General features: G+C 52.8%; 6 protein-coding genes across 6 annotated transcripts; 3 read left to right on the forward strand and 3 right to left on the reverse strand.

Moving 5' to 3' along the window:
- The first annotated feature begins 5 nt into the window (after nt 1-5).
- Nucleotides 6-1,254, forward strand: ASPACDRAFT_110652 (DUF4870 domain-containing protein). The gene is made up of 4 exons (XM_020195496.1): nt 6-452; nt 518-560; nt 642-744; nt 828-1,254. Exons 1-4 carry the CDS (start codon nt 70-72, stop codon nt 896-898), a joined length of 600 nt encoding a protein of 199 aa, XP_020061602.1. The 5' UTR covers nt 6-69; the 3' UTR covers nt 899-1,254.
- A 355-nt stretch (nt 1,255-1,609) lies between these two features.
- Nucleotides 1,610-5,315, reverse strand: ASPACDRAFT_74777 (formin-binding protein HOF1). The gene is made up of 7 exons (XM_020204296.1): nt 5,095-5,315; nt 4,919-5,023; nt 4,571-4,857; nt 4,298-4,510; nt 4,150-4,248; nt 2,070-4,086; nt 1,610-2,001 (listed from the first exon to the last, which is right to left on the reverse strand). Exons 1-7 carry the CDS (start codon nt 5,135-5,137, stop codon nt 1,832-1,834), a joined length of 2,934 nt encoding a protein of 977 aa, XP_020061603.1. The 5' UTR covers nt 5,138-5,315; the 3' UTR covers nt 1,610-1,831.
- Nucleotides 5,316-6,375: 1,060 nt separating this feature from the next.
- Nucleotides 6,376-13,904, forward strand: ASPACDRAFT_1893758 (CCR4-NOT core subunit CDC39). Its single transcript, XM_020198683.1, has 3 exons — nt 6,376-7,425; nt 7,495-7,819; nt 7,874-13,904. Exons 1-3 carry the CDS (start codon nt 6,691-6,693, stop codon nt 13,894-13,896), a joined length of 7,083 nt encoding a protein of 2,360 aa, XP_020061604.1. The 5' UTR covers nt 6,376-6,690; the 3' UTR covers nt 13,897-13,904.
- A 2,311-nt stretch (nt 13,905-16,215) lies between these two features.
- Nucleotides 16,216-18,897, forward strand: ASPACDRAFT_49452 (putative acid phosphatase; the record flags this gene model as incomplete). Its single annotated transcript, XM_020202249.1, has 4 exons — nt 16,216-16,227; nt 16,312-17,222; nt 17,278-17,337; nt 17,559-18,897. 4 exons carry the CDS (start codon nt 16,216-16,218, stop codon nt 18,895-18,897), a joined length of 2,322 nt encoding a protein of 773 aa, XP_020061605.1.
- Nucleotides 18,898-19,064: 167 nt separating this feature from the next.
- Nucleotides 19,065-20,345, reverse strand: ASPACDRAFT_74780 (uncharacterized protein). The gene is made up of 3 exons (XM_020204297.1): nt 20,245-20,345; nt 19,803-20,098; nt 19,065-19,656 (listed from the first exon to the last, which is right to left on the reverse strand). Exons 1-3 carry the CDS (start codon nt 20,331-20,333, stop codon nt 19,211-19,213), a joined length of 831 nt encoding a protein of 276 aa, XP_020061606.1. The 5' UTR covers nt 20,334-20,345; the 3' UTR covers nt 19,065-19,210.
- A 569-nt stretch (nt 20,346-20,914) lies between these two features.
- Nucleotides 20,915-22,688, reverse strand: pex14 (putative peroxisomal membrane anchor protein (Pex14)). The gene is made up of 5 exons (XM_020197239.1): nt 22,482-22,688; nt 22,396-22,402; nt 22,077-22,332; nt 21,932-22,016; nt 20,915-21,872 (listed from the first exon to the last, which is right to left on the reverse strand). The coding sequence occupies exons 1-5, from the start codon at nt 22,509-22,511 to the stop codon at nt 21,138-21,140; spliced, it is 1,113 nt and encodes a 370-aa protein (XP_020061607.1). The 5' UTR covers nt 22,512-22,688; the 3' UTR covers nt 20,915-21,137.
- Nucleotides 22,689-22,933: the final 245 nt, after the last annotated feature.

A 22,933-nucleotide genomic window follows, 5' to 3' on the forward strand; every position in this document is an offset into this window, starting at 1 on the left:
ATCGCCCGATAAGCTTGCGCGACGTTGCCTGGATTGCAACTTGACTATGGACTCATCCTTCTCAACACCATGAATTTTGCCCCTTACCAGGACGAATCGCCAGAGGTGGAACGTGCATTCTCCCCCTCGCTGGGCGAGGCGCATCGCACGAGACCTCCCAATATCCAGTCCCCGCGCGGCTCTCCAGCCCCTGGTCTTGCTTCCCCCGGCCTGCCATCCCCGAGTCACTTTGCCGGTGGTGCTGGTGCTGGTGCAGGCAACGTCAACAACGCCAGCGGCCATGGAAACACTGGCTTCGGAAACGACCTCGAGGGCGGCCGGTTGAGCCTCGGCGCCTTCGACACCAGTCTCCCCATCCGCATGGACGTCGAAGCAATGCTGGCATATCTGCTTCTGCCTCCCGCCGGTGGTGTTTTTCTCCTTTTGGTGGAGCACAAGAGCGACTACGTACGGTATGTGCCAACCACGACAGATATCATACCCTTGCGTCTTAGTCCTGCTGCTAACTGGGATATAGGTTCCATGCATGGCAATCGAGCATGCTCTTCACCGCCATGTTTGTAAGTTTTCGTTGTTGTTGTTGGTTGCAAATCGGCACTCCAGCCATACGAGGCAGGCCATGGGCTCACCACCTTTTCCAGATCATTCACCTTATCTGCTCCGGATCAAGCTTTCTATCCTGGCTGTTGTTCGTCGGCGATCTTGCGATGATCGGTTTCTTGAGCATGCGTGCTTATCGCGATGGTAGGGCTGGCCCCGCCCTCCCTCTCTCTTGTCGACTGGTTTTGCAGTTATCAAGCGCGCTGACATCGGTCACCCCCCCACAGTTGATACGCTCGATCACTTTGAGGTCCCTATCTTTGGCCGCCTGGCGAACTCCTTTGTCGATGACGAATGATACCAAACCTAATCTTAGTTTGTGGTGAACCCTTCAAGAGGTGTCCATTCAATGCCCTCTGGATTGGAAGTCGGGTGTCGGACCTGTATTTCCCTCTCAATTCTATTATTTCATCTCTTGGGAGGCTTCAGATGGAGTAAAGCTCGTCGTGCCTTGTACAGTGTCGGGTCGAGAACATAATACATAACTACGTTCCAGCGCGCATAAACCTTAGCTTTCCAGTTTTACATGTGTATGCTGTATATGTTTGTTCCATACGTTCATCCTGTCAGGTATATAGTTGGCTGGGTTGATTTCACTCCTCGATACTTTCCTGAGCAGGCAGGAAAATCATATTTCGGCCTTTCCCTAGCCCGTCACATCCTGGTTTCTCATCTTTATTACCCCGATGGCCAGTTCTTGACGCATCGTAGCTACGGGTTCACCTGCGTACACCGGGAATGATTGTGCAGGTAGAAGACCCCGGCCTAGGATCTATGAGGCATGGACACGGGAGAATATGTACTGAATTTCGTAGCTTGCGGAAAGCTTCCGCGCTCAATCCTAGATTCAGACAATTTCATATTTGGGATAACAACATTATTCAACCGAGCCCCAGACCACAAGGAAAAGAAGGACAATCGTCATATTAATCTGACAAAGAGGTATCGCAAACTCATAAGAGGACCGACTCCCAAACGACAAGGCTTGCAAAGGACAGTAATAGTCGGGGGCAGCAAAAGTAGGTAAAAGAGTGATTACATGGCTTGGAAGGCAAACGTGCTGGAAGAAGTAGAACCAGAAGGACAAAGAAAAGAAATTAGGCACAATCTGGTATCAATATCATGAACGCGTCAATTAGGATAGAGGTCACTGTCGGCTTGTAGGTGTATTGAAATGCTCATGAAATAACAGGGGTATGGGTCATTGCATAAATCCAGAAGATTGCTGATTTTAGATGATCTGTAGATAGTTGCTCGGCACCAATCCGGTTCGGCTTCGAGTGGTTGTGATTTCGGCTTCCCACCAGCCATCATCTTGCAGCCGGATGACGGAAAGCACGTCGCCTTTGCTGAAGCCTAGTTCCTCAGGGATAGCGGCCGTGTAACTGTACATTGCTCGAGCTATAGATATGAGTGTTAGGAGGGCGCCTCGTCAAAAGTGCAGCGAAAAAGGAGAAGTCAGAACTTACCGAAATGTAAGATTGGTCTACCATCACGACTGAACTGTCTGCCAGGATCGGCGACAGCCATTGACCTACTTCTCGACCGGCTGCGTACGCTGGCGTTGTCACCATAATATGACATGGGTCTGCCGCTGTCGCGCCGGGACGCATAGCCATCATTGCTACCAGCGTACATGTCAGAGGGGCTGGACAGCTGTAGTTCCATACCTCCAGCACTGGAAGGACGAGCCTGCTGTCTGAACTGAGGCTGAGGTGACACAGCTCGTGGGGGTTGTCGAAACTGTGGCTGGGGTGAAACAGCTCGCGAAGCGGCCGCCGTGGGAGATTGACGATACTGAGGCTGGGGAGACACTGCTCGCGGCATACTTGTGGCTACAGAGCCGCGCCGAGAGCGGGGTGTAGCATCAACAGGGCGTTGAGGAGGTGTGGAAACGGTAGGAGACTGCGCATATCGGTTCTTCATGCTATTTGACTGGTACGAGCTCGGGCTCGGGCTTGCTGCTCGACTATACTGGCCCATGCGCGTTTCCACGCGGGGAGGATTGACCTGAGGGCTGGCGCTTCGCCTGGGCGCCGGAGATTTAGCACGGGGAGCGTCCTGTGTTTGGCCACTGTCACGCCTCGGAGCCTGGCTCGTGCCTCTAAGCATACTCTGGGTCTGTCCAGTATACCTCTGAGTCGTCTTTTGCATCTGGGCTGCAGTAAAAGCGGGCTGCGGTGCATCTAGACGCTTCAATGAAGAATCATTATAAGCTGGAGGAGGTGTTGCGACAGAGCCGGGGGTGGCCGTTGGTGCTGCGACCGGCGGCGGAACCGGCGTAGCGATACCGTGATATCTATCGGCTGAGACTCGAGACGCTGACTGCTTTCCTGCGCCTTTCAAATCTGCTAAGGCTCGGGCAACAGGGTCTTGCTCCTCCTCTGCTTTCTTGCTCGCCTGTACTGTCTTCTTAGCATCCTTGTCTGGAGACTCCACATCGAACACGTTGTTGCCCACATTGAGCTGGAAATTAGCTCTTGGATCAACGGGCTCGGGGCTACCAGACACCCTGCCCGAGTCTAGGATGGATATAGGTTGTTGAGGCTGAGGAGCTTTGATTGGGCTTGCCTGCTTTGCTGGAGGCTCGTATGAATTGCGAGAGGGAGCCTGAGCTGGGCCCGAATGGCGGTCTTTATCGTGCCGGCTCTTGCGACGGAAAGGACTATTACTAAAGAACGCGCTTCGCTTCTTTTGAACCTGCTTATCCATGCCAGGAAGTGCGACGCCATTGGTCGGTTTGGTCGGAGATTGTCTTGCGCTCGAAGGTTCTTGGCTTGACATCGAAGTCGGATTTGACACCTCACTCTGAGAATCACGACTCGACGGTCTATATGCGCTGTTTGTCCCTGAGCTGCGTTCAGAGGGAGGCCCCGTCCGGCAGAACATCGTCATGCCATCCGTAGGATAGGCGTTATGAGGTACAGTGCCGATCTCGCCATGCTCATTAGGATCATAATTGGGCGGTAAGTACCCACCACGGCGAAGATCCAACGGAGCCGGTTGTTGCATAGGTGGAGGCTGCATTGGCTGCACCGGTTGCACCGGCACCGGCTGCTGAATGGGCTGCTGGATGGGCTGCTGGATTGGCGGCTGAATGGGCTGCTGGATGGGCTGAGGATGTGCTTGCTGTCTTGCTTGCGGTGCTGGCTTCTGTGGAGTCACGGTAGCTTCCCTGCTTGTAGGAGTCGGAGGCCTATTAATCTTGGCTGCGATCTCAGCATCTGGATCCATACTGGCGTCGTAGGCTGAAGGCTGCGGGGATGAACTGCGGTAGGCAGGGTTGATCGTGCGTTGGAACTGGGCTACTGAGTAGCCTTCTTCCTCTGATGCTTCGGAGCTAGTATCATCGATTCCACCCCGGCAGAAATTGATGAATCTTGGTGGATCTGGTATGTCCTGCCCAGTTCCTCTTTCTTTGATAAAGTTGATTATGTCTTTCTCCACCTCACAGTCTTCCAAAGAAAGACGGATTTTCTCGCACGACTGCTTAGGCATTAGTCGCTGAGCTGAGTACCCGCAGCAGTCCAAGGATAACTGATAACTTACAGCATCATCACTGACGCAAACAGTAGAAGCAATGTTTGCGTATGTCCAAAGACTGCTTTTGGTGAAATCGAGCCTCTCTTCCTCCAGGTCTTGAAATTTCTGGGATTTTGTCAGTCAAAGACAATCTGAGCAGTCCATTGATACCTACATCGCAGGCAGATTTCCACTCCTTGTTCCAACGGCCAGTTGTCTCTTCTAGTATCTTAATTGCGGCTTCGTACTCGCTGCTGCTGGATGCTAATTGAATCTGCGTCTTCTCAAGCTTGGCTTTGTTTTTGCGCTCTTCCTGACCCATAACCATGTGACCCTGCGCGAGATATCCTTTGATTCGCAAACAATCCTGTTCGTAACGATCTCTTGTCTGCAACAGCTTAGCATCCGGCGTATACTGCGCTTGATATAAAAAATTATCTCAGCTTACCTTGTTGACGACATGGGTTTGCTGGATTTTAGTTTTAAGAAGGCGTTCGATACCATTCTGAATGATCTTTCTACGCTCTTTAGATCCTCCCGCAAAAGCGATCAGTGGCTCCTCCAGCTCTCTCTTCATCTGTGTAGAAATTGCTGCGTGGGCTTTCGCAATAGCTTCGGTTTCACCGCGGACCGTGTCAAACGAAGAACGCAGTGAGCCGATTTCAGTCGATCCAAGCGGTTTGCGGCAGAGGGCCAGAAGCTTTCGTGCATATTCATCTTCGATCGCGGCTCGAACTGCCATTTTATTAGGTCACGAACGCTGCTGTTGGGATGGATCAAGTGGCGTATGACGCACTGTTATAGAACGTCTTCAATTCGTCGCAAGACGTCTTCGCATTGTGCATCCGATCCATCATAGGCCCGACACCGGCATCATCTTTCCCCCAAAAATTATTGGCAACTATAGGTATAAATTGGCGTTAGCCGCACTATTCCTGGAAGGTTGACAATGACAGAGGTCAGGTTTCATACACGACATAGCCACCGTTGGCCCATCTGCAACCGTCCCTGGCATTGTGACAAATTAAAGTCCGGTACGACTGTTGAGTTTCGGCCAGCCTGTGCTCATCTGAGTATCGTACGAAGGAATAAGATCAATTAACGGCAATATGGGAGACCTTAATGGTGAGCCGCAGGCGTAATATTAAGGTGGGTGTAAATCAAACGATAACGACAAAGCAAGATGCAAAGATGGCCCTTGGAAACTGAGAAGGGAAGACCAAATTCCAAGGAAAGAATGGGCAAGGCAGCACAATCAGGCTGGTTCTGGTGGAGAAAGGCCACAAGCTTGGCCCTGGAATGAAAGATGGTTGACGCCGTCATGTTTACAGTTCCGTGTCTCTCGGGGCAACCAGCGCCGTATCACGGGGCAAAGTCAGGCAGCTCCCCCCAGACCAGCTCCAAAGTCCCGAGACATTCCTCGTGGATTTCCAATGTATCACACTGAACGCGGACCACTTGTCCCTGTGATAGTACTCAGTACAGTACTGTACTATGGTTCGTCATCTGTGGTTTTTACTGAGTACCTTGAAGTGTTTCATCATGATCTTGACCGGTGGGGGCCCGATTTTAGTCCCGCTGATGGGAAGAATGTGCCAATCTCCCATCATTATTATGGCTATCGATCCTCATGTCCCTTTGCATAATGCTATTTATTCACTTTCATTTTTTTCCCGGTCTTTCGTCAGGCATATTGGTTGCACGTTATAAGTAGTTTGACTGGTGCATGCAGAGGATAGTGCTGAATCCACGTAAAGATATCACGAAGGAAGCAAGCAAACAGATGTCCGTAAGCTCAATACTATCAAACGTATTCTAGATATAGGTATATCATCATTTCTCAATTCGCCCCTCTCCTCGAGTTCATTTCACATTTTGCTGCATGCATCGATCCCATCGATTGCTGAACTTGGCAGCAGGGCTGACTCATCTATCTCGAAAGCATCCGCATTGGAGCATAGTGCCCCGGGGGCTCACGTGCCCGACGGTCGGAGTTACTCGCGGGATACTTCCCCCTTCCCCCTCACATCATTTGTGCCTCAGGTACCTAGAGTAACCGTACTTCCTTCCCTGCATGAAGCAGAACACGAAGTCCTCTCAAGTCCTCCTCACTGCAAGAGGTACTGTACTTACTAGGGGCGTATGGCTACTAGGTACCCTAACCATACTACCTAGCAAACCTGCGTAGCTCGCCCAGGCCATGCTTCACATCCTGTCCGGTGCTGCTCGGAATTCCTCCCTCATCTACCTTCAGCAGAGCCGCCCAGGTTTCCCGCCTAAGGCAGACTAGTGTCGACTCCTCAGGCAGCTCCACCTGCCTGCCCCGTCCACTCGACCTCGCTTTCTGCTGCCCGTCATTCACACCCATCCCGAACTTCCCATCCACTTGTGCCACGAAGCAACGTCCTTCTCATTGTCATCGGTCATCGCTTCGCCGCTGCCAGAATCCGTCGATTGTTGCACATCTCCGATTTTTCTCTCACTTGAGTTAATTCCCATTGTCTATTTGTGATCACGAATAATAAAAATTTGTCGCTCGCCTTCAGATCAAATGATCGCGTCTCCTAGATGACCTTCCCTCCCCCTCCTCCTTCCTCCCAATCGTCGATTGCTTCTGGCACCGATAAGTCATCTTCGACAAGACCGGCAAGGTCACAACAGCAATCTGCTTGGGGTCCAACCGTGTCCCAGTCTAGTGTTCGGCGTGGGTTGACTCCGCTTGCGACCAACAACCTCGCATCATCCTCGATTCTCCCCTCAGCCTCTCGCGGGCCACCACAGTCCAGTAGCCCTGGTCCCGGTGGTTCGACCTCCTCCCCTCTCACTACCTCTTTTTCCGCCGTCTTGAGTTCCGCTAGGGGTCTTCCCGTTGGCCGTAACGCGCCCTCGCCAGCCTCCACGCCGGCACCTTTCACCTCCTTCCAATCTGGCTCACAACAGCACCAGCAATCCGGACAAACTCTCTCCTCGCCCAAGTTCAGAGCTCATACCCCCTCTTCAGGGTCACATCTGGCTTCCGCAGCGGGATCTGTTGCGGGTGGAGGAGGCTCCGGGGGAGGCGGAGGTGGGACGGGATCTTCCAGAGGCGCCACCTTCTCTCCGTTGTTGGCTGGTACAACCGTGAACTCGCCTACAGGATTCCCATCCGACAAACCGGGATCAGCAGCTTCGGGCGCTGCAGCTCACGCAAGCCAGTCTTCGCTTACTAAGATATCTATTGCCCAAGTTTTCCTTCTCCTGGATTCCATCACAGAGAAGGAAGGTAGAGAGAAGTGGGAAACAAAAGCCGCACAGATCCATAAGGTAACATCTTCATTCCTTTGGCGCTTTCGAACATTCAGACGTTATCGCAGTACTGACTGGTTTGTATAGCTCGTAGAGTCTAACGGCATGGAGGTCTTTTCGAAATACTTTCGACGCTTGCTCACAGGCAATGCCCCGCAGATATTTCCCGGGGTAAATAAGTCTGTGGAAAATGCCGGCAATTACCCGCTTTTGGTGCAGGAGATGGAGAAGGTCCCTCAGGACATAGAGCAAGCGCAGAAGATTGCAGAGACAGTGGATACCTCGGAAGGCGATATCTTTCGTGACTTTGACCTGTCGACTTTCTTGGATCATTTCAAGCTTGATCCACTTGTGAAAGTATCCTTAGCTCTGGCATTCAAAACCGCAAACAAGTCAGATCTACGCGCGAAAGGTAAGTAGCTATTGCACCGTATGCGGGTAGATGCTAATCGGTCGGTCTATGCAGCTGATGCAATCCTCTCAAACTCCGTGAACCCTTTCCTACAAAGCCTCGCGAACCCTGCCAAGGAATACAAGAATTCCTTCATTGCAATGACCATCGAGCGCTTTATATTGTATCCGCCCAGGAACTTCACCGACGACGTGAAAGGGAAATTGGTATATGCTGCCAACTTACGATACCGCAATGTGCAGAAAGACGTGCCGTTCGAAGTCGCATCCTCCCTCCAAATGTTCAACTTTCTCAGTCCAAAATTTACGCTCGTTCGTCAGCTTCATTCAAAGGGACCGCGGGCGACCTCGAGCCCAGAGGCTGTAACTGAAACGATCAATGCAGCGGGCTCTGACTGCTGGAACGAAGATCACGTAGCCAGCGCCCTTCTCTTCCTGGTGCTCTCACAGTATTGGCGCGAATTCTCGTTGGAGACATTTTTGAGCGCAGTCCGATCAAACTATGGCGAAAAGCAGATTAATTGGCCGCTTGTATTCCGCAACTTCGACCGCGAAGGCCTTAGGCTTGAGACCCAGCAGTTCACGAAGCTATACGCTGCCCTGCTAACGGTGGCTGCGGAAGATTCATCCCTGGACGTGCAGAAACTGTGGGGTGGAGACTGGGAACACCGCGATACCCAGATGTCGTTCCTGACGGCGTTTGTATCCTCCCGGGTAGATGTCTCCCAGATTCCGAACCTACGCGCCACTTTCCCCGATGACTTCTTCGCCGATGGCTCCGAGCTTGTTCGCTTGCAGGGAGAACGCGCGGCAAAGTCACCTCTTCGGTCTCTGGACGCCATGCGAGCCATCTTTGACTTGGCATTGTTCTCTAATGCTGCATGGTCTGCTACTGAGAGTCAGCTGCTGATCAAAGCCGTTGTCCAGTATGACTTACCAGTCTTTCTATGCTCAGCACTCTCTCTCCCCCAGCCCTGGACCAGTGTTCAGCAAAACTTCGTCCTCCGCACCCTGATTGTCTTCGTTCTGAAGCAAGAGGAAGGCTATCACCTCGCACTCCATGGTGCATGGCAGCAGGATCGTCAGTGGGTTGCGGAGCAGCTCTTCACCACTTTCACTCAGGATCCCACCTCCACTGCAGCAATCTACGAACAGGCTGTGGAATTCAACTGGTTGGATTATCTCCTCGGTTACACGAATGGTCTTGCCATGGACCTTGCTTGTTATGCTCATCGCAAAGGTCCATTCGATTTGGAACAATGGGTCCGCAATGCTGCTCAAAAAGGTCCTATGGATATGGGTAGTCTTCTGTCCAAATTCCTGCGGATCAAGGCGGAGGATGAACTCCATGTGCAGAGAAAGGAACAAGTTGCTCCACAAATGGTCAGCCTTTCAGTAAAGACTGTCTACACTTTACTATCGGTTCTCGAGGAATACGTTGGTGATCGTGAGAATCTCACCCCCGTGCAACGGATTTGCATTCAAACTTATCCCAGACTCATCAACTATGGAGAGGGATTCGATGACATCATTGACACCAACGGCGAACACGGGAATTCGTTGCCTGAGGCTGTTGATAAACAAATGCAGGAGCTATTCGGCAAGATGTATCATGAGGAACTGTCTTTAAGAGAAATTCTTGAATTAATGAGGCGGTACAAGTCTTCCCGGGAGCCAGCCGAGCAGGATCTCTTCGCCTGCATGGTTCACGGATTGATTGACGAATACCACTGTTATCATGAATATCCCTTGGAGGCATTGACCAAAACGGCGGTTATGTTTGGTGGTATCATCAATTTCCGCCTGGTTGACGGTATCACGCTGAAGGTCGGACTGGGTATGATTCTGGAAGCGGTGCGAGAGCATGAGGTTCATGATCCCATGTATAAATTCGGTGTCGAGGCGATTGAGCAACTGATTAACCGCCTTCCCGAATGGGCTGGCTTCTGCCACCTTCTGCTACAAATACCCAGTTTGCAGGGTACCACGATCTTCCAGAAGGCCGAGGAAGTTCTGCGCGAACAAGGAAGCCAAGTTCGAGATGACGGTGGTAGAGTCGAGTCTATTGCTGGACCTTCAATGAATGGCAACCTCGAGGAAACTGTGACGTCTGATGGAGCTGCCCGCAAGTTCGTTTCCGTGCATGTGGATTCCCCTCTTCGACCAGAAGTCTACTCGGATCCAGACGAGGACATACAGGACAAGATCCTCTTTGTTTTGAACAATGTTTCCGAGCAGAACATTGATGAAAAGCTTCGTGACCTGACTGATGTTCTTCGTGACCAGCATCACCAGTGGTTCGCTGCTTATCTCGTGGAGGAACGGGCCAAGCTGCAGCCTAATTTCCAGCAATTATACCTGGATCTTCTTGATCGCATCAACGACAGGATGCTGTGGGCTGAGGTTTTGCGAGAGACATATGTCAGCGTATCCAGACTGTTGAACTCCGAGGCCACAATGAATTCATCCACTGACCGAGGGCACCTTAAGAATTTGGGTGCATGGCTGGGTTCTCTGACGATAGCGAAAGACAAGCCCATAAAGCATAAAAATGTTTATTTCAAGGGGCTTCTCCTAGAAGGGTACGACAGCCAGCGTCTGACGATTGCAATCCCTTTTACCTGCAAAGTGCTTGTTCAAGCCACCAAGTCTACTGTCTTCAAACCCCCCAACCCTTGGCTAATGGACATCCTTGCTTTGTTGATGGAGCTGTACCATTTCGCTGAGCTGAAACTAAATCTGAAGTTCGAGATTGAAGTCCTATGCAAGGACCTTGATCTTGATCACAAGAATATCGAGCCGTCCGTCATCATCCGCGACCGTTCCGCTCATATCGAGGACGCGTTGTCTACAGCTAACATTCCTGATGGGCTGGAAGCGTTTGAGGACATGGCTCTCAGCACCCTTAACCAAGGCATTCGCCACGAGAGACTTTCTCCTGCTGCCATCATGTCGACACTCCCGAGCTTGGACAAGATCCTTGTCCTTCCATCGACAGCTAGCAGCATGATTGATGCGAATGTTCTTCGTCAAATTGTCCATAGCGCTGTTGAGCGTGCTATTGCAGAAATCATTACACCCGTGGTAGAACGCTCTGTCACCATCGCGTCAATTTCCACCGTTCAACTAGTGTCCAAGGACTTCGCTATGGAGCCTGACGAGGAAAGGGTGCGACATGCAGCAGGAATCATGGTTAGGCAACTTGCCGGTAGCTTGGCCCTGGTCACTTGCAAGGAGCCTCTCAAGGTCAGCATGACGAACTACATTCGGATGATTCAGCAAGAATACTCCGAGCAGCCCATGCCCGAGGGTCTCATTCTTATGTGCGTCAATGACAACCTCGACGCCGCGTGTGGCATTGTCGAAAAAGCCGCCGAGGAAAAATCTCTGCCGGAGATTGAAAAGGTCATTGAACCTCAGTTGGAAGCTCGTCGCCGCCACAGGGCCGCCCGTCCCAATGAACCATTCATTGATCCTTCTATGAACCGCTGGGGCCTATTTATCCCTGAACCTTACCGGCAAGGCGCTGGTGGCCTCAACAAAGAGCAACTGGCCATCTACGAGGAATTTGCCCGACAAGCACGCGGACCTGCTGCTGCTCATGTGCAAAATGTCTCTACTGACTCTGGTCGGCAGCTTCCAGACGTCCTTCAAGAACCATACTCTCCTATCCCCAACCTATCTACCCCTGCTGAACAACCTGCTGTACCGCACAGGACTCCTCAGGCGCAACAAGACTCTCGCTTACAGCAGCCTGGCCTTGTTGGCGCACAATCCCAGCTTAATGGCTTTCTCGAGGCGCAGAGCCCTCGTGAAAAGGTTGAGGCCATCGTGTCGGAACTCCAGCAGGCTGCTCGAAATGCTCCTGAGGAGCGTGTCAAAGATCTTGGCAGAGATAGCACTGTTTTGCAGGAATACAACCAAGCCCTCCGTACAATCCTCGCTTCGCCCAACGGGGAAGAGTTGGCCAGACTGACATGCCTGCGAATTTGCACCAGCCTGTATGCGCAGACTCCAAGCACATTGGAGATTGAGGTTCTTGTCCATTTACTTGCGAAGCTGTGTGACATGTCGACTTTAGTTGCACGTTACACCTGGGCAGTCCTATCCGAGGTCGATGATGAGCATATGTTCCACGTTCCAGTCACCGTTGCTCTCATTGATGCGGGTCTTTTGGACATCCGTCGTGTCGATATGATCCTGACGCGGCTTATCCTCGACAAGAGAACCCCTGCTCTGGAGGTTCTCTCCAACCTTATGGACCGCGTTCTTTTCAGCGAAGAACCTTCCGCCCTGAGATCTGACTTCTCCGGCAGTTTGGAAGCCATGAGTCAGTGGCTTGCAGAAGACTCTAACCTTTCAGTAGCAAATGAGATTATTCGCAAGCTGCGCGAGTCCGGCATTCCTGAAGTTGTCAATCCTCTTCTCAATGACAAAGCGAGATCCAAACGAGATCAGATGGAGTACATCTTCAGTGAATGGATTGGCATCTACAAGGCTCCTGGCGCAATCGACCGCACCTATTATTCGTTCTTGAAGGACTTGCATCAAAGACAAGTTATGGATAATCAAGAAGATTCTGCTTTGTTCTTCCGTCTGAGCATTGACATCTCGGTGGCAATGTTTGACCACGAGTCGCAAAACCCCAGTGGTAGCCTTGATGAAGCATTCCTCTACATTGACGCTCTAGGCAAGCTTGTTGTCTTGCTCGTCAAGTTCCAAGGAGAGTCGGCAGGTGCCGCAAAGACAAGCAAGTCTGCCTACTTCAACTCAATCCTATCGCTTCTCGTGCTTGTCTTGAACCATCACTATGTTATGCGAGGTGAAGCCTTCAACCAGCGCGTTTTCTTCAGGTTGTTCTCCAGTATCCTTTGCGAATACTCCATGAACGGACTCCAGCATAGCGATCAGCACCAGGATATGATGTTTGCTCTGGCCAACAAGTTCCTCTCCCTCCAGCCTAAATACTGCCCTGCTTTCGTCTATGGATGGCTTTCTCTCGTCTCTCACAGATTCTTCATGTCTGGTATGCTGAACATGCCGGAACGGGCAGGCTGGGGACCCTACTGCGAGATTATGCAGGCTCTTCTTTCCTACATTGGCGAGCAGCTGAAGCCGGCAACCATTTCCTATGTGGCCAAGGATCTGTATAAGGGCGTCCTTCGAATCCTGCTCATCTTGCACCATGACTTCCCCGAGTTTGTGGCGGAGAATCATTTCCAATTCTGCAACGTCATTCCTACTCATTGTGCTCAACTTCGCAATCTTGTTCTCAGCGCCTATCCCTCCTCGTTCCACAAACTTCCGGATCCGTTCAGAGAAGGTCTCAAGGTGGAACGTTTGGAGGAAATGCGGGAGGCTCCAAGAATTGCAGGCGATATCGCCGCCCCGCTGCACCATGCGAATCTAAAGAGTGTTGTTGACAGCGCGCTCCAGACCACCGCTGTACCCGAATCATCTATTCAGCAAATTAGCGATGCAGTTTACAACCCTCCGACCAAAGAATCCGGTCTCTTCTATGACCCAATCAACGTTAACGTGGTGCTGCTGAATGCGCTCGTCCTCTACATTGGGCAGAACGCTGTATCTGTCAACAACTCTCAGGACAACACTCGGGCGGCATTCGAGAATTCTGCTCATGCGTCTCTCTTGGAGAGCCTTGCGAAGGCTTTGCGTCCGGAAGCACGGTACTACCTGCTGAGTGCCATGGCCAATCAGCTGAGGTACCCTAACAGCCACACTTACTTCTTCAGCTTCGCTATCCTCCGTCTCTTTGGTGCCGATAATTCGGAGCAGGATGAATCCGACATTCGCCAACAGATCATCCGTGTTCTTCTTGAGCGACTTATTGTCCATCGTCCTCATCCCTGGGGACTGATCATCACCCTCCAGGAACTGCTTCAGAACCGAAGCTACACCTTCTTCCGCCTTCCTTTTATTCAGGCTGCGCCTGAGGTAAGTCCCTTGGTCTGCTGCCAAGTAGGTGGCATTATCGCTAATTATGCTGTCCAGATCGGTCGTCTCTTTGATGCTCTGTTGCAGCACATTCAACAGCAGAGCCCGCGGACGATGGCCTAAACCTTCACGGACATCTTCTCTCCATTACTTTCTCATATTATATTAACATGACGTATTTCATTATGCCTCGATGTCTTGCATTTGCCGAAACGACTTTCTGTCATGGTGTTTTGTCTATGCCGCTCACGACATGTAGCACCAAAATACGGATCTTTCCTGGGGTGTATGATTTGAAAGGGTTTCTTTATCTGGTGGCTTGCTTGTTTAATTTATTTGCTTTTTCGGTTGGGTTCTGGGAGAGGTTGCATTTCTAGGACTTGTAAACATGTTTCAACGCTATATGGTACTTACATTTTTTTCCCCTTTCTGCCTCTATCCTTCTCTTCTCTGTGTTGTCTACCTTATTTTGGTGATGCTCTTTTTTATAACTACTTTTCACAGTGGTCTGTAACAATACGCGGCGATATAAACTATGATCCTCTGGGTTATTGTGTGCATGCTGTTTGTAGTCATCACTTTAATGCCTTGTGCAGCTTTTTAAATTGTTGGTTGCTGGTATGTTTACTCCCGTAGAATTTATTGTGATGTAGCTTGTCCCACCATAAACAAGGCGGAAAGCATCCACCGCCCTGGTTGTCACCCGATTACGTCGCCGCGCTCTTTCCATGCTTTCCCCTCATCAATGCACCCCTTCCTTGGCTCAAACTTCTCAGACTTGAAGCTATGGATGTTAAGCGTGTAGTAGACGAGGAGCCAGAGCATGGGACAGGCGCTGTCTCGAGGGCCATGGTGAGAATGTCCCCATTAATCTAACTAATTACTGACGTGGGCGCATCAGCTAATGCGACAATTGTCTAGAATTCGATGGCAGAGACAATGCGTCCACTTTTGTCTAAGCAGGCTCAAAAAGCCTACCTGGGCACTCTGCTTTTTGTTCTAACAGCTATATGCATGGTGTTCATCTCTGCATTTGCGTATGCGATTTTCTATTACAACTTCATCCCGCAGGTCGGGCTAGAGCGCATTGTTCACATGCAGTTCGAGTGCGTCCAAGACCCAAGGCTCAAGTTGATTTTTGGGTGCCTTAGTGAGGCTGCTGCTGGAAGGAGTATTCGTGGCTGACTGTCTTCTTGCTTGCTCATAGTGATGGCCATCCCTGGGGAGTCGCGTCCTTGGGTACGGATTTGGTATCTCTGCAGATGTATGATGTGCAGGTAGAGCTTGAGCTACCACGGACCCCTTCAAATGTCGCTGCTGGTAATTTCATGCTTGATTTGGCGCTCTACTCTCCGCCCTCAACATCTGTAGAGACGGGGTTGAATACATCGACTACACTGCTCTCCCAATCGCGCCGCTCTGCTATTCTCACTTACGCCTCCCCTCTGGTCGACACAGCGAACAAGCTGGTGTTGATGCCATTCTACGTGCTTGGATGGAATCGAGAAGCAGAGAAATTGCAGGTCGGCATGCTAGAGAAGGTTCAATTTCCCCGTGGGCAGCGTAACGTCCCGTCCAGCTTGCGCCTGGAGATTCATAGTGCGGAGAAGATGCAAGTCTACAAAGCTAGGGTGACGTTCAAGGCGACATTCACTGGTCTACGGTACGCTTCGCTCACTTCTTTGCAGCAGCATGGCCTTTTCTTTCTCAGACTAACAATGGCTTAGGTGGGTAATGTACAATTGGAGGCTCACGTCCTTCGTCATCTTTGGCTTCATGTTCTGGAGCGTTTCCATGGTGACTGCGGGAATGGTGTGGGCTCTGCTGGCCATCGCCTTCCACCGCCCGAAGGACGAGGGGAAAGATGTCGTCGTCAAAACAGAAAGTGGCAGTGAAGTGCTTGTCAAGTCGGAAGACACTGATGAACCATCCTCTCTATTCGATGTTCCTTCCGAAGCTTCTCATATCAGGGGTACGCAGATCAAGAAAGAAGAAGATCTAGACGATGAGGGGAGCGATTCGATTGGGGATATGGACGAGGATCGTGGCGCAGAGTCATCGGATGTTTCAGGGACTGGAACTGGACTCGAAAGTGCCCATGCACGAGGGATTCAGCGGCGACGGAGTCATCTCACCACGGCACACTCCTAGCAATGACCATATTCGCTTGTGTAATAATTAGTCGATACCCAGACATGTGGCTTGATCAATGTGAATGGGATGTACTGCAACGCTGGATTGAATTAGTTCATGATGACCATAATTGTTAATTAGTTATCGATAACGAGACAAACCGGAGCGGCAGGTGGATCCAGCCTGGTTCCAGTTCGCAAGGAACGACGAAAAGGCGGGGAAATCTGCCGTGATCTCCTCTGCCTCTCTGCCCCTCTTCTTCACCTTCTTCTACTCAACTCCCTTCGCGCCACCTTTGGTCTTACTCCAATGCATATTCTAGTAAGCACATCAGCTATCCTGTCCATATCACGCCATCAGTCGATATCCATCTCAGCCCAGGCTCACGGGGATTTTCTGCAATAGGTTGTCAACGACGACGGACCGCCGTCGAACCAGTCTTCGCCGTATATCCATTCGCTCGTCGTCTCGCTGCAATCGGCCGGACATACTGTTTCGGTAGTATTACCGCATCAGCAGCGATCATGGATTGGTAAAGCACACCTGGTCGGAGCAGCGGTGAAGCCCACCTACTTCCGGCCTGGGACTTTGCACAAGGACGATGGAACAACTCACGAGTTGCCCCACGGTATGAACGAAGGCGACGACGAAGAATACGACGGCGATGAGTGGATTCTTGTCGACTCGACGCCGGCCAGCTGTGTGCAGATTGGCCTATACCACTACTTTGAAGACCGCGGTCCGATCGACCTGGTCGTTTCTGGGCCGAACTATGGCCGGAACTCGACAGCGCTCTTTGCCATGTCCAGCGGAACGATTGGTGGTGCCATGGAGGCCGCGGTCTGTGGGAAACGTGCTATCGCTCTGTCATACGCATTCAGCTCGCGTCAGCATGATCCCATCGTTATCGCGGAGGCTTCGCGGCATTCGGTCCGGTTGATCGAGTACCTTCACGAGAACTGGGCGGAGGGAGTCGATCTATACAGTGTCAATGTACCTCTGGAGCCTGGTGTGAGCGAGGCCAAGGTTCTCTACACTCAGATGCTCGATAACCGCTGGTCGTCTGGCAGCTGCTTCAAGGCCGTTGAGGCTTCTGCCTCGACGGACGGCCCGAGTGCGCATGAGCACAAGCTGCGGGAAGAAGGCGAGGGTGCTGGGAAAGCTCTGGCTGCAGAAGGGAGCAAGCCTTCGATCAAGCGATCTCGCATCCAACACAAGCACTTCGAGTGGGCGCCCAATTTCACGGATGTCTACAGAAGCGTGGATGAGGGTACGCCCGGAAATGACGGGTGGGTTGTGAAGGAGGGAATGACTAGGTTTGTGGTGTTGAGTCCCGTGCTCTTGTCAACTGTTGCTAACCCCTCACCGCAGTGTCACGCCGTTGAAGGCTAATTTCATGCACACGCCCGGTATCGAAGGGGAGATCAAGCTGTGAGTGATATTTATTGCGCGGCAGACGAACGGCCGAATCTATACAACCCGAACTGCATTACCTGCACATATCATAGAGAAGAGCTTGCGCGCGCTTGTCAGATATTCGAGAGAGCTAGTCTATGCCTTCAGCGCCTTCCTCTTTTTGTCTTGTCTTTCGCTTCCCTTTCAATGCTACTTGCAGTGCTTTTCATACCGTGGGACGGCCGGGATTCTGATAGATCATGTTCATGTAGACCGGGACCGGATAATAATGAGCCTACATTATATACCATCGTGGACAGCGACAATCCATACGTTCAGAGTCTCATGGAGCAGGCCCTGCAGCGTCGCCTCGGCGCCGGCCAAAGTCGCACCATCTCCTCTCTGGCCGACCTCCCGTCCCCCTCCGCTCCTGTGTTCCAGTATCGCGAATACGAACGGCTGGATTTCGAGCACGCCATGATGCACTCCTCGTCGTCCCTCGCGAACGCCTACATCATCCGCAAGGCGCTGATCCGCAAACACTACCTGTCCAACACCGTCACGAACTGGGTGACCAAGCACCCGGACAGCGTATTGGCCAAGCACTTCAAGTTCGCCTGCGACTTCGAGCTCGACTACGCGGAATTCCTCGACGACGCCCTCCTAGAGGCCTACGAGCTCCGCGAGAGCCTGGAACGCAACGAGACCCTACCGGAGTCCGAGAAGGAATGGTGGATCCTCAAAGCCGGGATGAGCGACCGCGGCAACGGCATCCGGCTGTTCAACAGCGAAGACGGACTCCGCGAGATCTTCGAAGAATGGGATCCTGATTCGGATGACGAGGAGGAAGATGATGAGGAGGGGAGTGACTCGGAGCGTCCCACCAAGCCCGAGGATGACGACGACGACAACGATCACGGCGTGGTCACCTCGCAACTGCGCCACTTCATCGCGCAGCCGTACATCGACCCGCCGCTCCTGCTCCCCTCGGCCGCGAACCGCAAGTTCCACATCCGCACCTACGTCCTGGCCGTTGGCTCGCTGAAGGTCTACGTCTTCCGGGAGATGCTGGCCCTGTTCGCCGCGAAGCCCTACTGCGCGCCCGGCGACGAAGAAAGCGACGGGGTCACGGACCTGGCCCGCCACCTCACCAACACCTGCTTCCAGGACGGCGGCAGCGCCAACGAAGGCAGCGTCCGCCGCTACTGGCAGCTGGACGAGGCCGTCCCGGGCCTCGCACCGGACTGGAAGGAAACGCTCTTCGATCAGATCTGCGCCGTCACCGGCGAGGTCTTCGAGGCCGCCGCCCGCGGCATGATGGTGCACTTCCAGACCCTCCCCAATGCCTTCGAGCTGTTCGGCGTCGACTTCCTCGTCGATCACACCGGCAACGCCTGGCTGTTGGAGCTGAACGCCTACCCGGATTTCGCCCAGACCGGCGAGGAGCTGAAGGATCTGGTCGTGGGGCGTTTGTTCGAGGAGACGGTTGATGTGGCTGTCAAGCCGTTCTTTGGGCTTGGGGAGGCGGCGGCGGCGGTCAATGGGACGGACTCGATGAGGCTGGTTGCTGATTTGGGGTTGGGGCGGAAAGATTAGGATCGAACATAAAGAGGAATCAAGGTGTGTGTGTGTGTCTGTGTGTACTTTGCTAGAGGCGTTCGCGTGGGGGTTGTTCGATATATGGACGAGTTTTAAAACAAAAGTTTGGAGGGGATACTTAGACGTGGAAAGGAGTTTTGCTTTTCTGGGCCAGTACATACATACATATACTCTAGATAGCACAATCAGATGTATCAGTACAGTGTTCTTGTCATTTCTAGCGAATCTGTATGTGGATCTCCGAATCGAACCGTGAGGGACACTTCATTCACAGTTCCTTCATAACCCATCCAAGACGTATGCGGGGGAATCATCCAAACCGCTGCTTCGCCAACGTCTTCAACCACCCGATCGTCTCCTCCTCTTTCGCGCGATACTTCTGCAGCCGCTCCTCCCGCTCGGCCGCGCGGGCGCGCATGATCTCCTCGCGCCGCAGCTCCCGCTCATTCTTCTTGCGCTGCTCGCGCTCCCGCGACTTCTTGATCGCCTCCAACTCGTTCTCCCCGGATCCCATGAGGTCCTCATCCGGCACCGCCGCGGCCCCCGGCGACCCGCCGCGGCGCGCCTCCGCGAACGCCCGGTTCGCCTGCGCCGCCTCCTGCCGCTTCTCCATGCGCCGCTCGTGCGTCCCCGGCTCCGCCCGCGGCGCCACCTCCTCCTGCATATGCCGCAGCTCCGCGCGGTGGGAGCGCACCTCGCTTCGATAGTGGGATTGTGAGTCCTGGCGCGCGGCGAGGGCGTCTTCACGGGCTTGTTCTGTTTTGTTTAGAGGGTGGGTTAGTTCACTTGTGGGGTTTAACGTCTCGCTGTTACGAGCTTCCCTCCGCACAGAGACTACGGATCTCGCAGCGCGAGAAAGTGGATGCCATGCTGTGCGTCTGGGATGTTTTTGTGTGGCGTACCTTTCCTCAGTTCCAGGTCCTGTATCGTGGGGATCGTGGGCCCGGACAGTGATTTGTCGGGTTGGGGGAGGGTGGGGCCGTAATCGTCTTCTTCATTGTCTTCGTTGTCGTCAACGTCGTCGGTGTTCTGGCGATCTCGATCGGAATGATGACGCTCAGTCTGTTGGTTGTGGGCGGTGGAGGTGGAGGATTGCGGTCCTTTGCCGGCAGGAGGAGGAGGGGCGTCATCGAGATTTGACCGCGCCCGCTCCAGCATTGCGGGATCGTACCATCCCTCTGCTAGTTCGCCGTGGTTCCTGATATGTTAGTCTCAGGGATTTATTGCTCCCATGTGATTTCTGGGCAAGGGAGGGGGGGGGGGGGAAAGCGGAGTGTGCTTTAAGCCAAGCAAAAGTATAGAACAGTAGGCATGGACGGGACGGGACGAGAGAGCGCTAGGTACCATTTGCGAATGAAACTCTTCCAGCGACCCTTGACTTCGTCTTCGGGGAGGTCCTCGAGATAAAGACCTTTCTGGATGTCGAGGTACATGGCGAAGAGCGGGGTGAAGGTGGTTAGGTCGTGTTTGGTGAGTTCGCGCGATCCATAGGGGAGGACTCGGGGCGCTCGGGTTGCTTGCGCTGTGTCTGGGGTGCGGTGGGAGGAGGAATGATGGTGGTGACGGTGCCGGCGGTGACGGTCTCGGTCTTCGTCTTGAGTGTGTCGGTCGCGGTGGGTGTCTGTATGGCGACGGTGGTGGTCGTCGTGTTGGTCATCGTGACGATGGCGATGATGGTGATGGCGTCTGCTTCGGTGTCGGTCTGTTCGGTCTGTTGTGTCCGGGGAGCGAGTGCGCGATCGGGTATGGGAGCGAGGTCGAGAGGCTGGATCAGTGCGACCGCGATGGTGATCTCGAGAAGACATTGTGTTGAGCTGCTTATGTTGTCCGTGAAGGGCGGGTGAGAGAAGCTGATCCAGATGGAAGTTGGGGAGGGTTGGATGGCGGAGTTGAAGGTGCCAAGCTTCGGCGGCCGAGGCGGCGGCGTTGGTGGAGAGTGTGGAGGTACAGAACATAGTCATTCGTACTAGACACGATTTACACTGATAAGATGATTAGAGAATACGGTACGGCCGATTCATTATTTGCTCTGCGCTAATCAATTTTGGCATTACCTGGAATCTCTTGTGCTAAATTCTTCTTATGCAGCGTCTACTATACAAGTGCGAGACTGTTACTTCCAAACGTACAACCGCTGCATCATATTCATGTTCATGGTATCAATGACAGCCCTACCCGGGGGACTCGGAATAGATGGACTGACAAAAAGCTTCGCATGAGAATGTGTAGGGTACTGTCTAGCTAGCTGGGGCGCTTTGAGGCTCACTGGCCGTGGTAGTGGCGGCGGAGTTGTCGGCGGCATTCGATGGCGCCGGGGAGGCTGTTTTGGATCGGTTGGCAGCCGCCATCTGCCAAGCGGGAATAGAGGCAGACCGACCAAATTGCGAAAGAGGGTTGTTGCCCAAGGATGCAGTACTAGCACTCGGGCTCGGCTGAGCGGACTGCGACGGCTGTTCAATCGATCCCGCAGTCGATCCATTTGTTGCGTTAGAGGCAGAGGCCGACTCCTCGGCTGGCCGTGACGCAGTCGGAAGAGGGATGCCGCCCACAGCCCGTCCAGCGATGGACGAGCTGGCGCCGCTACCACCGCCACCAAGTCGATTTCCCAGAAGAACTTTCAAGCTCTTCAATTCGGTGCTCAGCTCCTTCAAACGATCCTCGTTGCCTTCCCGAGCACTCTCCATAGCCTTAGGAATGGCGTCTTTCAACGATTTGACTTCGTCGCTGATGCGGCGGGTCTCGTCGTCTCTCCGACGGGATGCGTTCTTCATATCGGAAACAAGAGTCTCGACCTCTCTGAGAGCAGCGTCGAGTCGCTCGGATCGCTCCTCTTCTGCAGACTTCAGGGCGGCTGTGTCGGTGGAGAGTTGATCGATAAGCGTAAATGCACGGGAGAACTGCTCATCAATATCCTGCTTATCTTGTTCCAGCTGTGGTGGGGTAGGGGGTGCGATCAAGGGTGTGATATATCGCTTGATGAATGTCAGCTCCTTCCGCAGCACGGCTGTAGGTTAGATACGGGAAAATTGACCTTCGTGATAGTGTACAGCCCATATCCGACACCACCCACAACGGTAGCCATAATGAACCAATCCCGCCAGTCCCGCTTTGGAGGTCTACCGTGACGACGAAATTAGTATTCCCAAAACTATCCTCCGTGGCGGACAGCCACTTACTCTGGCGGGGGCTGCCATTGACCATACGGTGGGTAGCCATATCCCGGAGCAGGTGGTTGAGGTGGAGGTGGTCGATAGACTGCTTGTTGGGAAGAAGGCTGATAGCTCGAAGATGATGTCGCCGCGGCTGCTGCGGCCGGATCTTCACCTACTCGCGAAAGAGCGACATTGATCTCTTCTTTCGTTAGGTTCTTTGACTGCAGGAATGCGACTCGCTTTTCGATCGGCGAAGAGGCAACAGACGGATCTTGGAGAACTATCTTCGAATTAGAGTCCGCAACAAAATGAATCGCATTGCAGCGCGTCGATGATTACCTACAGGTGATCTATGATGTTGAGGATGAGAGTCAGCTCCGATTCCGGCAACAGCAAATGACAGATGAGGCATTGGGGCGATAAACCTACAGCAGACGAGATAAGCTCCTCGCGAACCATGATGACGGGTCCACCAGGGACTCTGTTTCGATGTGACGAAACGAGAGTCTATCGAGCGACAAGATGCGCAGTGAGTGAGAATTGAAAGAGACAATGAGATGGAAAGCGAAGTGGAAAATTAGTAGGAGGGGGAGGTGGTGGTGGTGGAGGTGGAGGTGGAGGAAAGGGAATTGGACCTCGGAAGTTGGGGAGGGGAGGCTAGGACGGTACTAGGAGGTACTGTAATAAAGCAACTAATCACAGCCGGTACCGCGGCGGACTCGGCGTATCCCCAGAGGGGCCCGTGATCATGGATTAAGATGGATGATAACTTACCTAGTAAGAGTGGCTCAGTCCGGATCAGGTTAGTTCAACCTTTCAGCTCTCCTGTTGTTCCCAAACCGCTCACCGCCTGCCATTTTCAAGCAAAGTGGCATGTCTTG

This window comes from Aspergillus aculeatus (genome assembly GCF_001890905.1).
Source record: "Aspergillus aculeatus ATCC 16872 unplaced genomic scaffold ASPACscaffold_1, whole genome shotgun sequence".
Lineage (NCBI taxonomy): Eukaryota > Fungi > Ascomycota > Eurotiomycetes > Eurotiales > Aspergillaceae > Aspergillus > Aspergillus aculeatus.

Bases quoted from the DNA above. Each gene is read 5' to 3' on its own strand.
- ASPACDRAFT_74780 (XM_020204297.1), bottom strand. From the start codon at position 20,333: ATGTACCTCGACATCCAGAAAGGTCTTTATCTCGAGGACCTCCCCGAA. The intron at 20,099-20,244 runs GTACCTAGCGCT...CTAACATATCAG, and splicing joins AAGAGTTTCATTCGCAAATG to GAACCACGGCGAACTAGCAG. The intron at 19,657-19,802 runs GTACGCCACACA...TAAACAAAACAG, and splicing joins GGACCTGGAACTGAGGAAAG to AACAAGCCCGTGAAGACGCC.
- ASPACDRAFT_74777 (XM_020204296.1), bottom strand. From the start codon at position 5,137: ATGCCAGGGACGGTTGCAGATGGGCCAACGGTGGCTATGTCGT. The intron at 5,024-5,094 runs GTATGAAACCTG...TTATACCTATAG, and splicing joins GCCAACGGTGGCTATGTCGT to TTGCCAATAATTTTTGGGGG. The intron at 4,858-4,918 runs GTGCGTCATACG...ATAAAATGGCAG, and splicing joins ATTGAAGACGTTCTATAACA to TTCGAGCCGCGATCGAAGAT.
- ASPACDRAFT_110652 (XM_020195496.1), top strand. From the start codon at position 70: ATGAATTTTGCCCCTTACCAGGACGAATCGCCAGAGGTGGAACGTGCA. The intron at 561-641 runs GTAAGTTTTCGT...CACCTTTTCCAG, and splicing joins TGCTCTTCACCGCCATGTTT to ATCATTCACCTTATCTGCTC. The intron at 745-827 runs GTAGGGCTGGCC...ACCCCCCCACAG, and splicing joins CATGCGTGCTTATCGCGATG to TTGATACGCTCGATCACTTT.
- ASPACDRAFT_1893758 (XM_020198683.1), top strand. From the start codon at position 6,691: ATGACCTTCCCTCCCCCTCCTCCTTCCTCCCAATCGTCGATTGCTTCT. The intron at 7,426-7,494 runs GTAACATCTTCA...TGGTTTGTATAG, and splicing joins AAGCCGCACAGATCCATAAG to CTCGTAGAGTCTAACGGCAT. The intron at 7,820-7,873 runs GTAAGTAGCTAT...CGGTCTATGCAG, and splicing joins GTCAGATCTACGCGCGAAAG to CTGATGCAATCCTCTCAAAC.
- pex14 (XM_020197239.1), bottom strand. From the start codon at position 22,511: ATGGTTCGCGAGGAGCTTATCTCGTCTGCT. The intron at 22,017-22,076 runs GTAAGTGGCTGT...TCGTCACGGTAG, and splicing joins CAATGGCAGCCCCCGCCAGA to ACCTCCAAAGCGGGACTGGC. The intron at 21,873-21,931 runs GTCAATTTTCCC...ACATTCATCAAG, and splicing joins GGCTGTACACTATCACGAAG to CGATATATCACACCCTTGAT.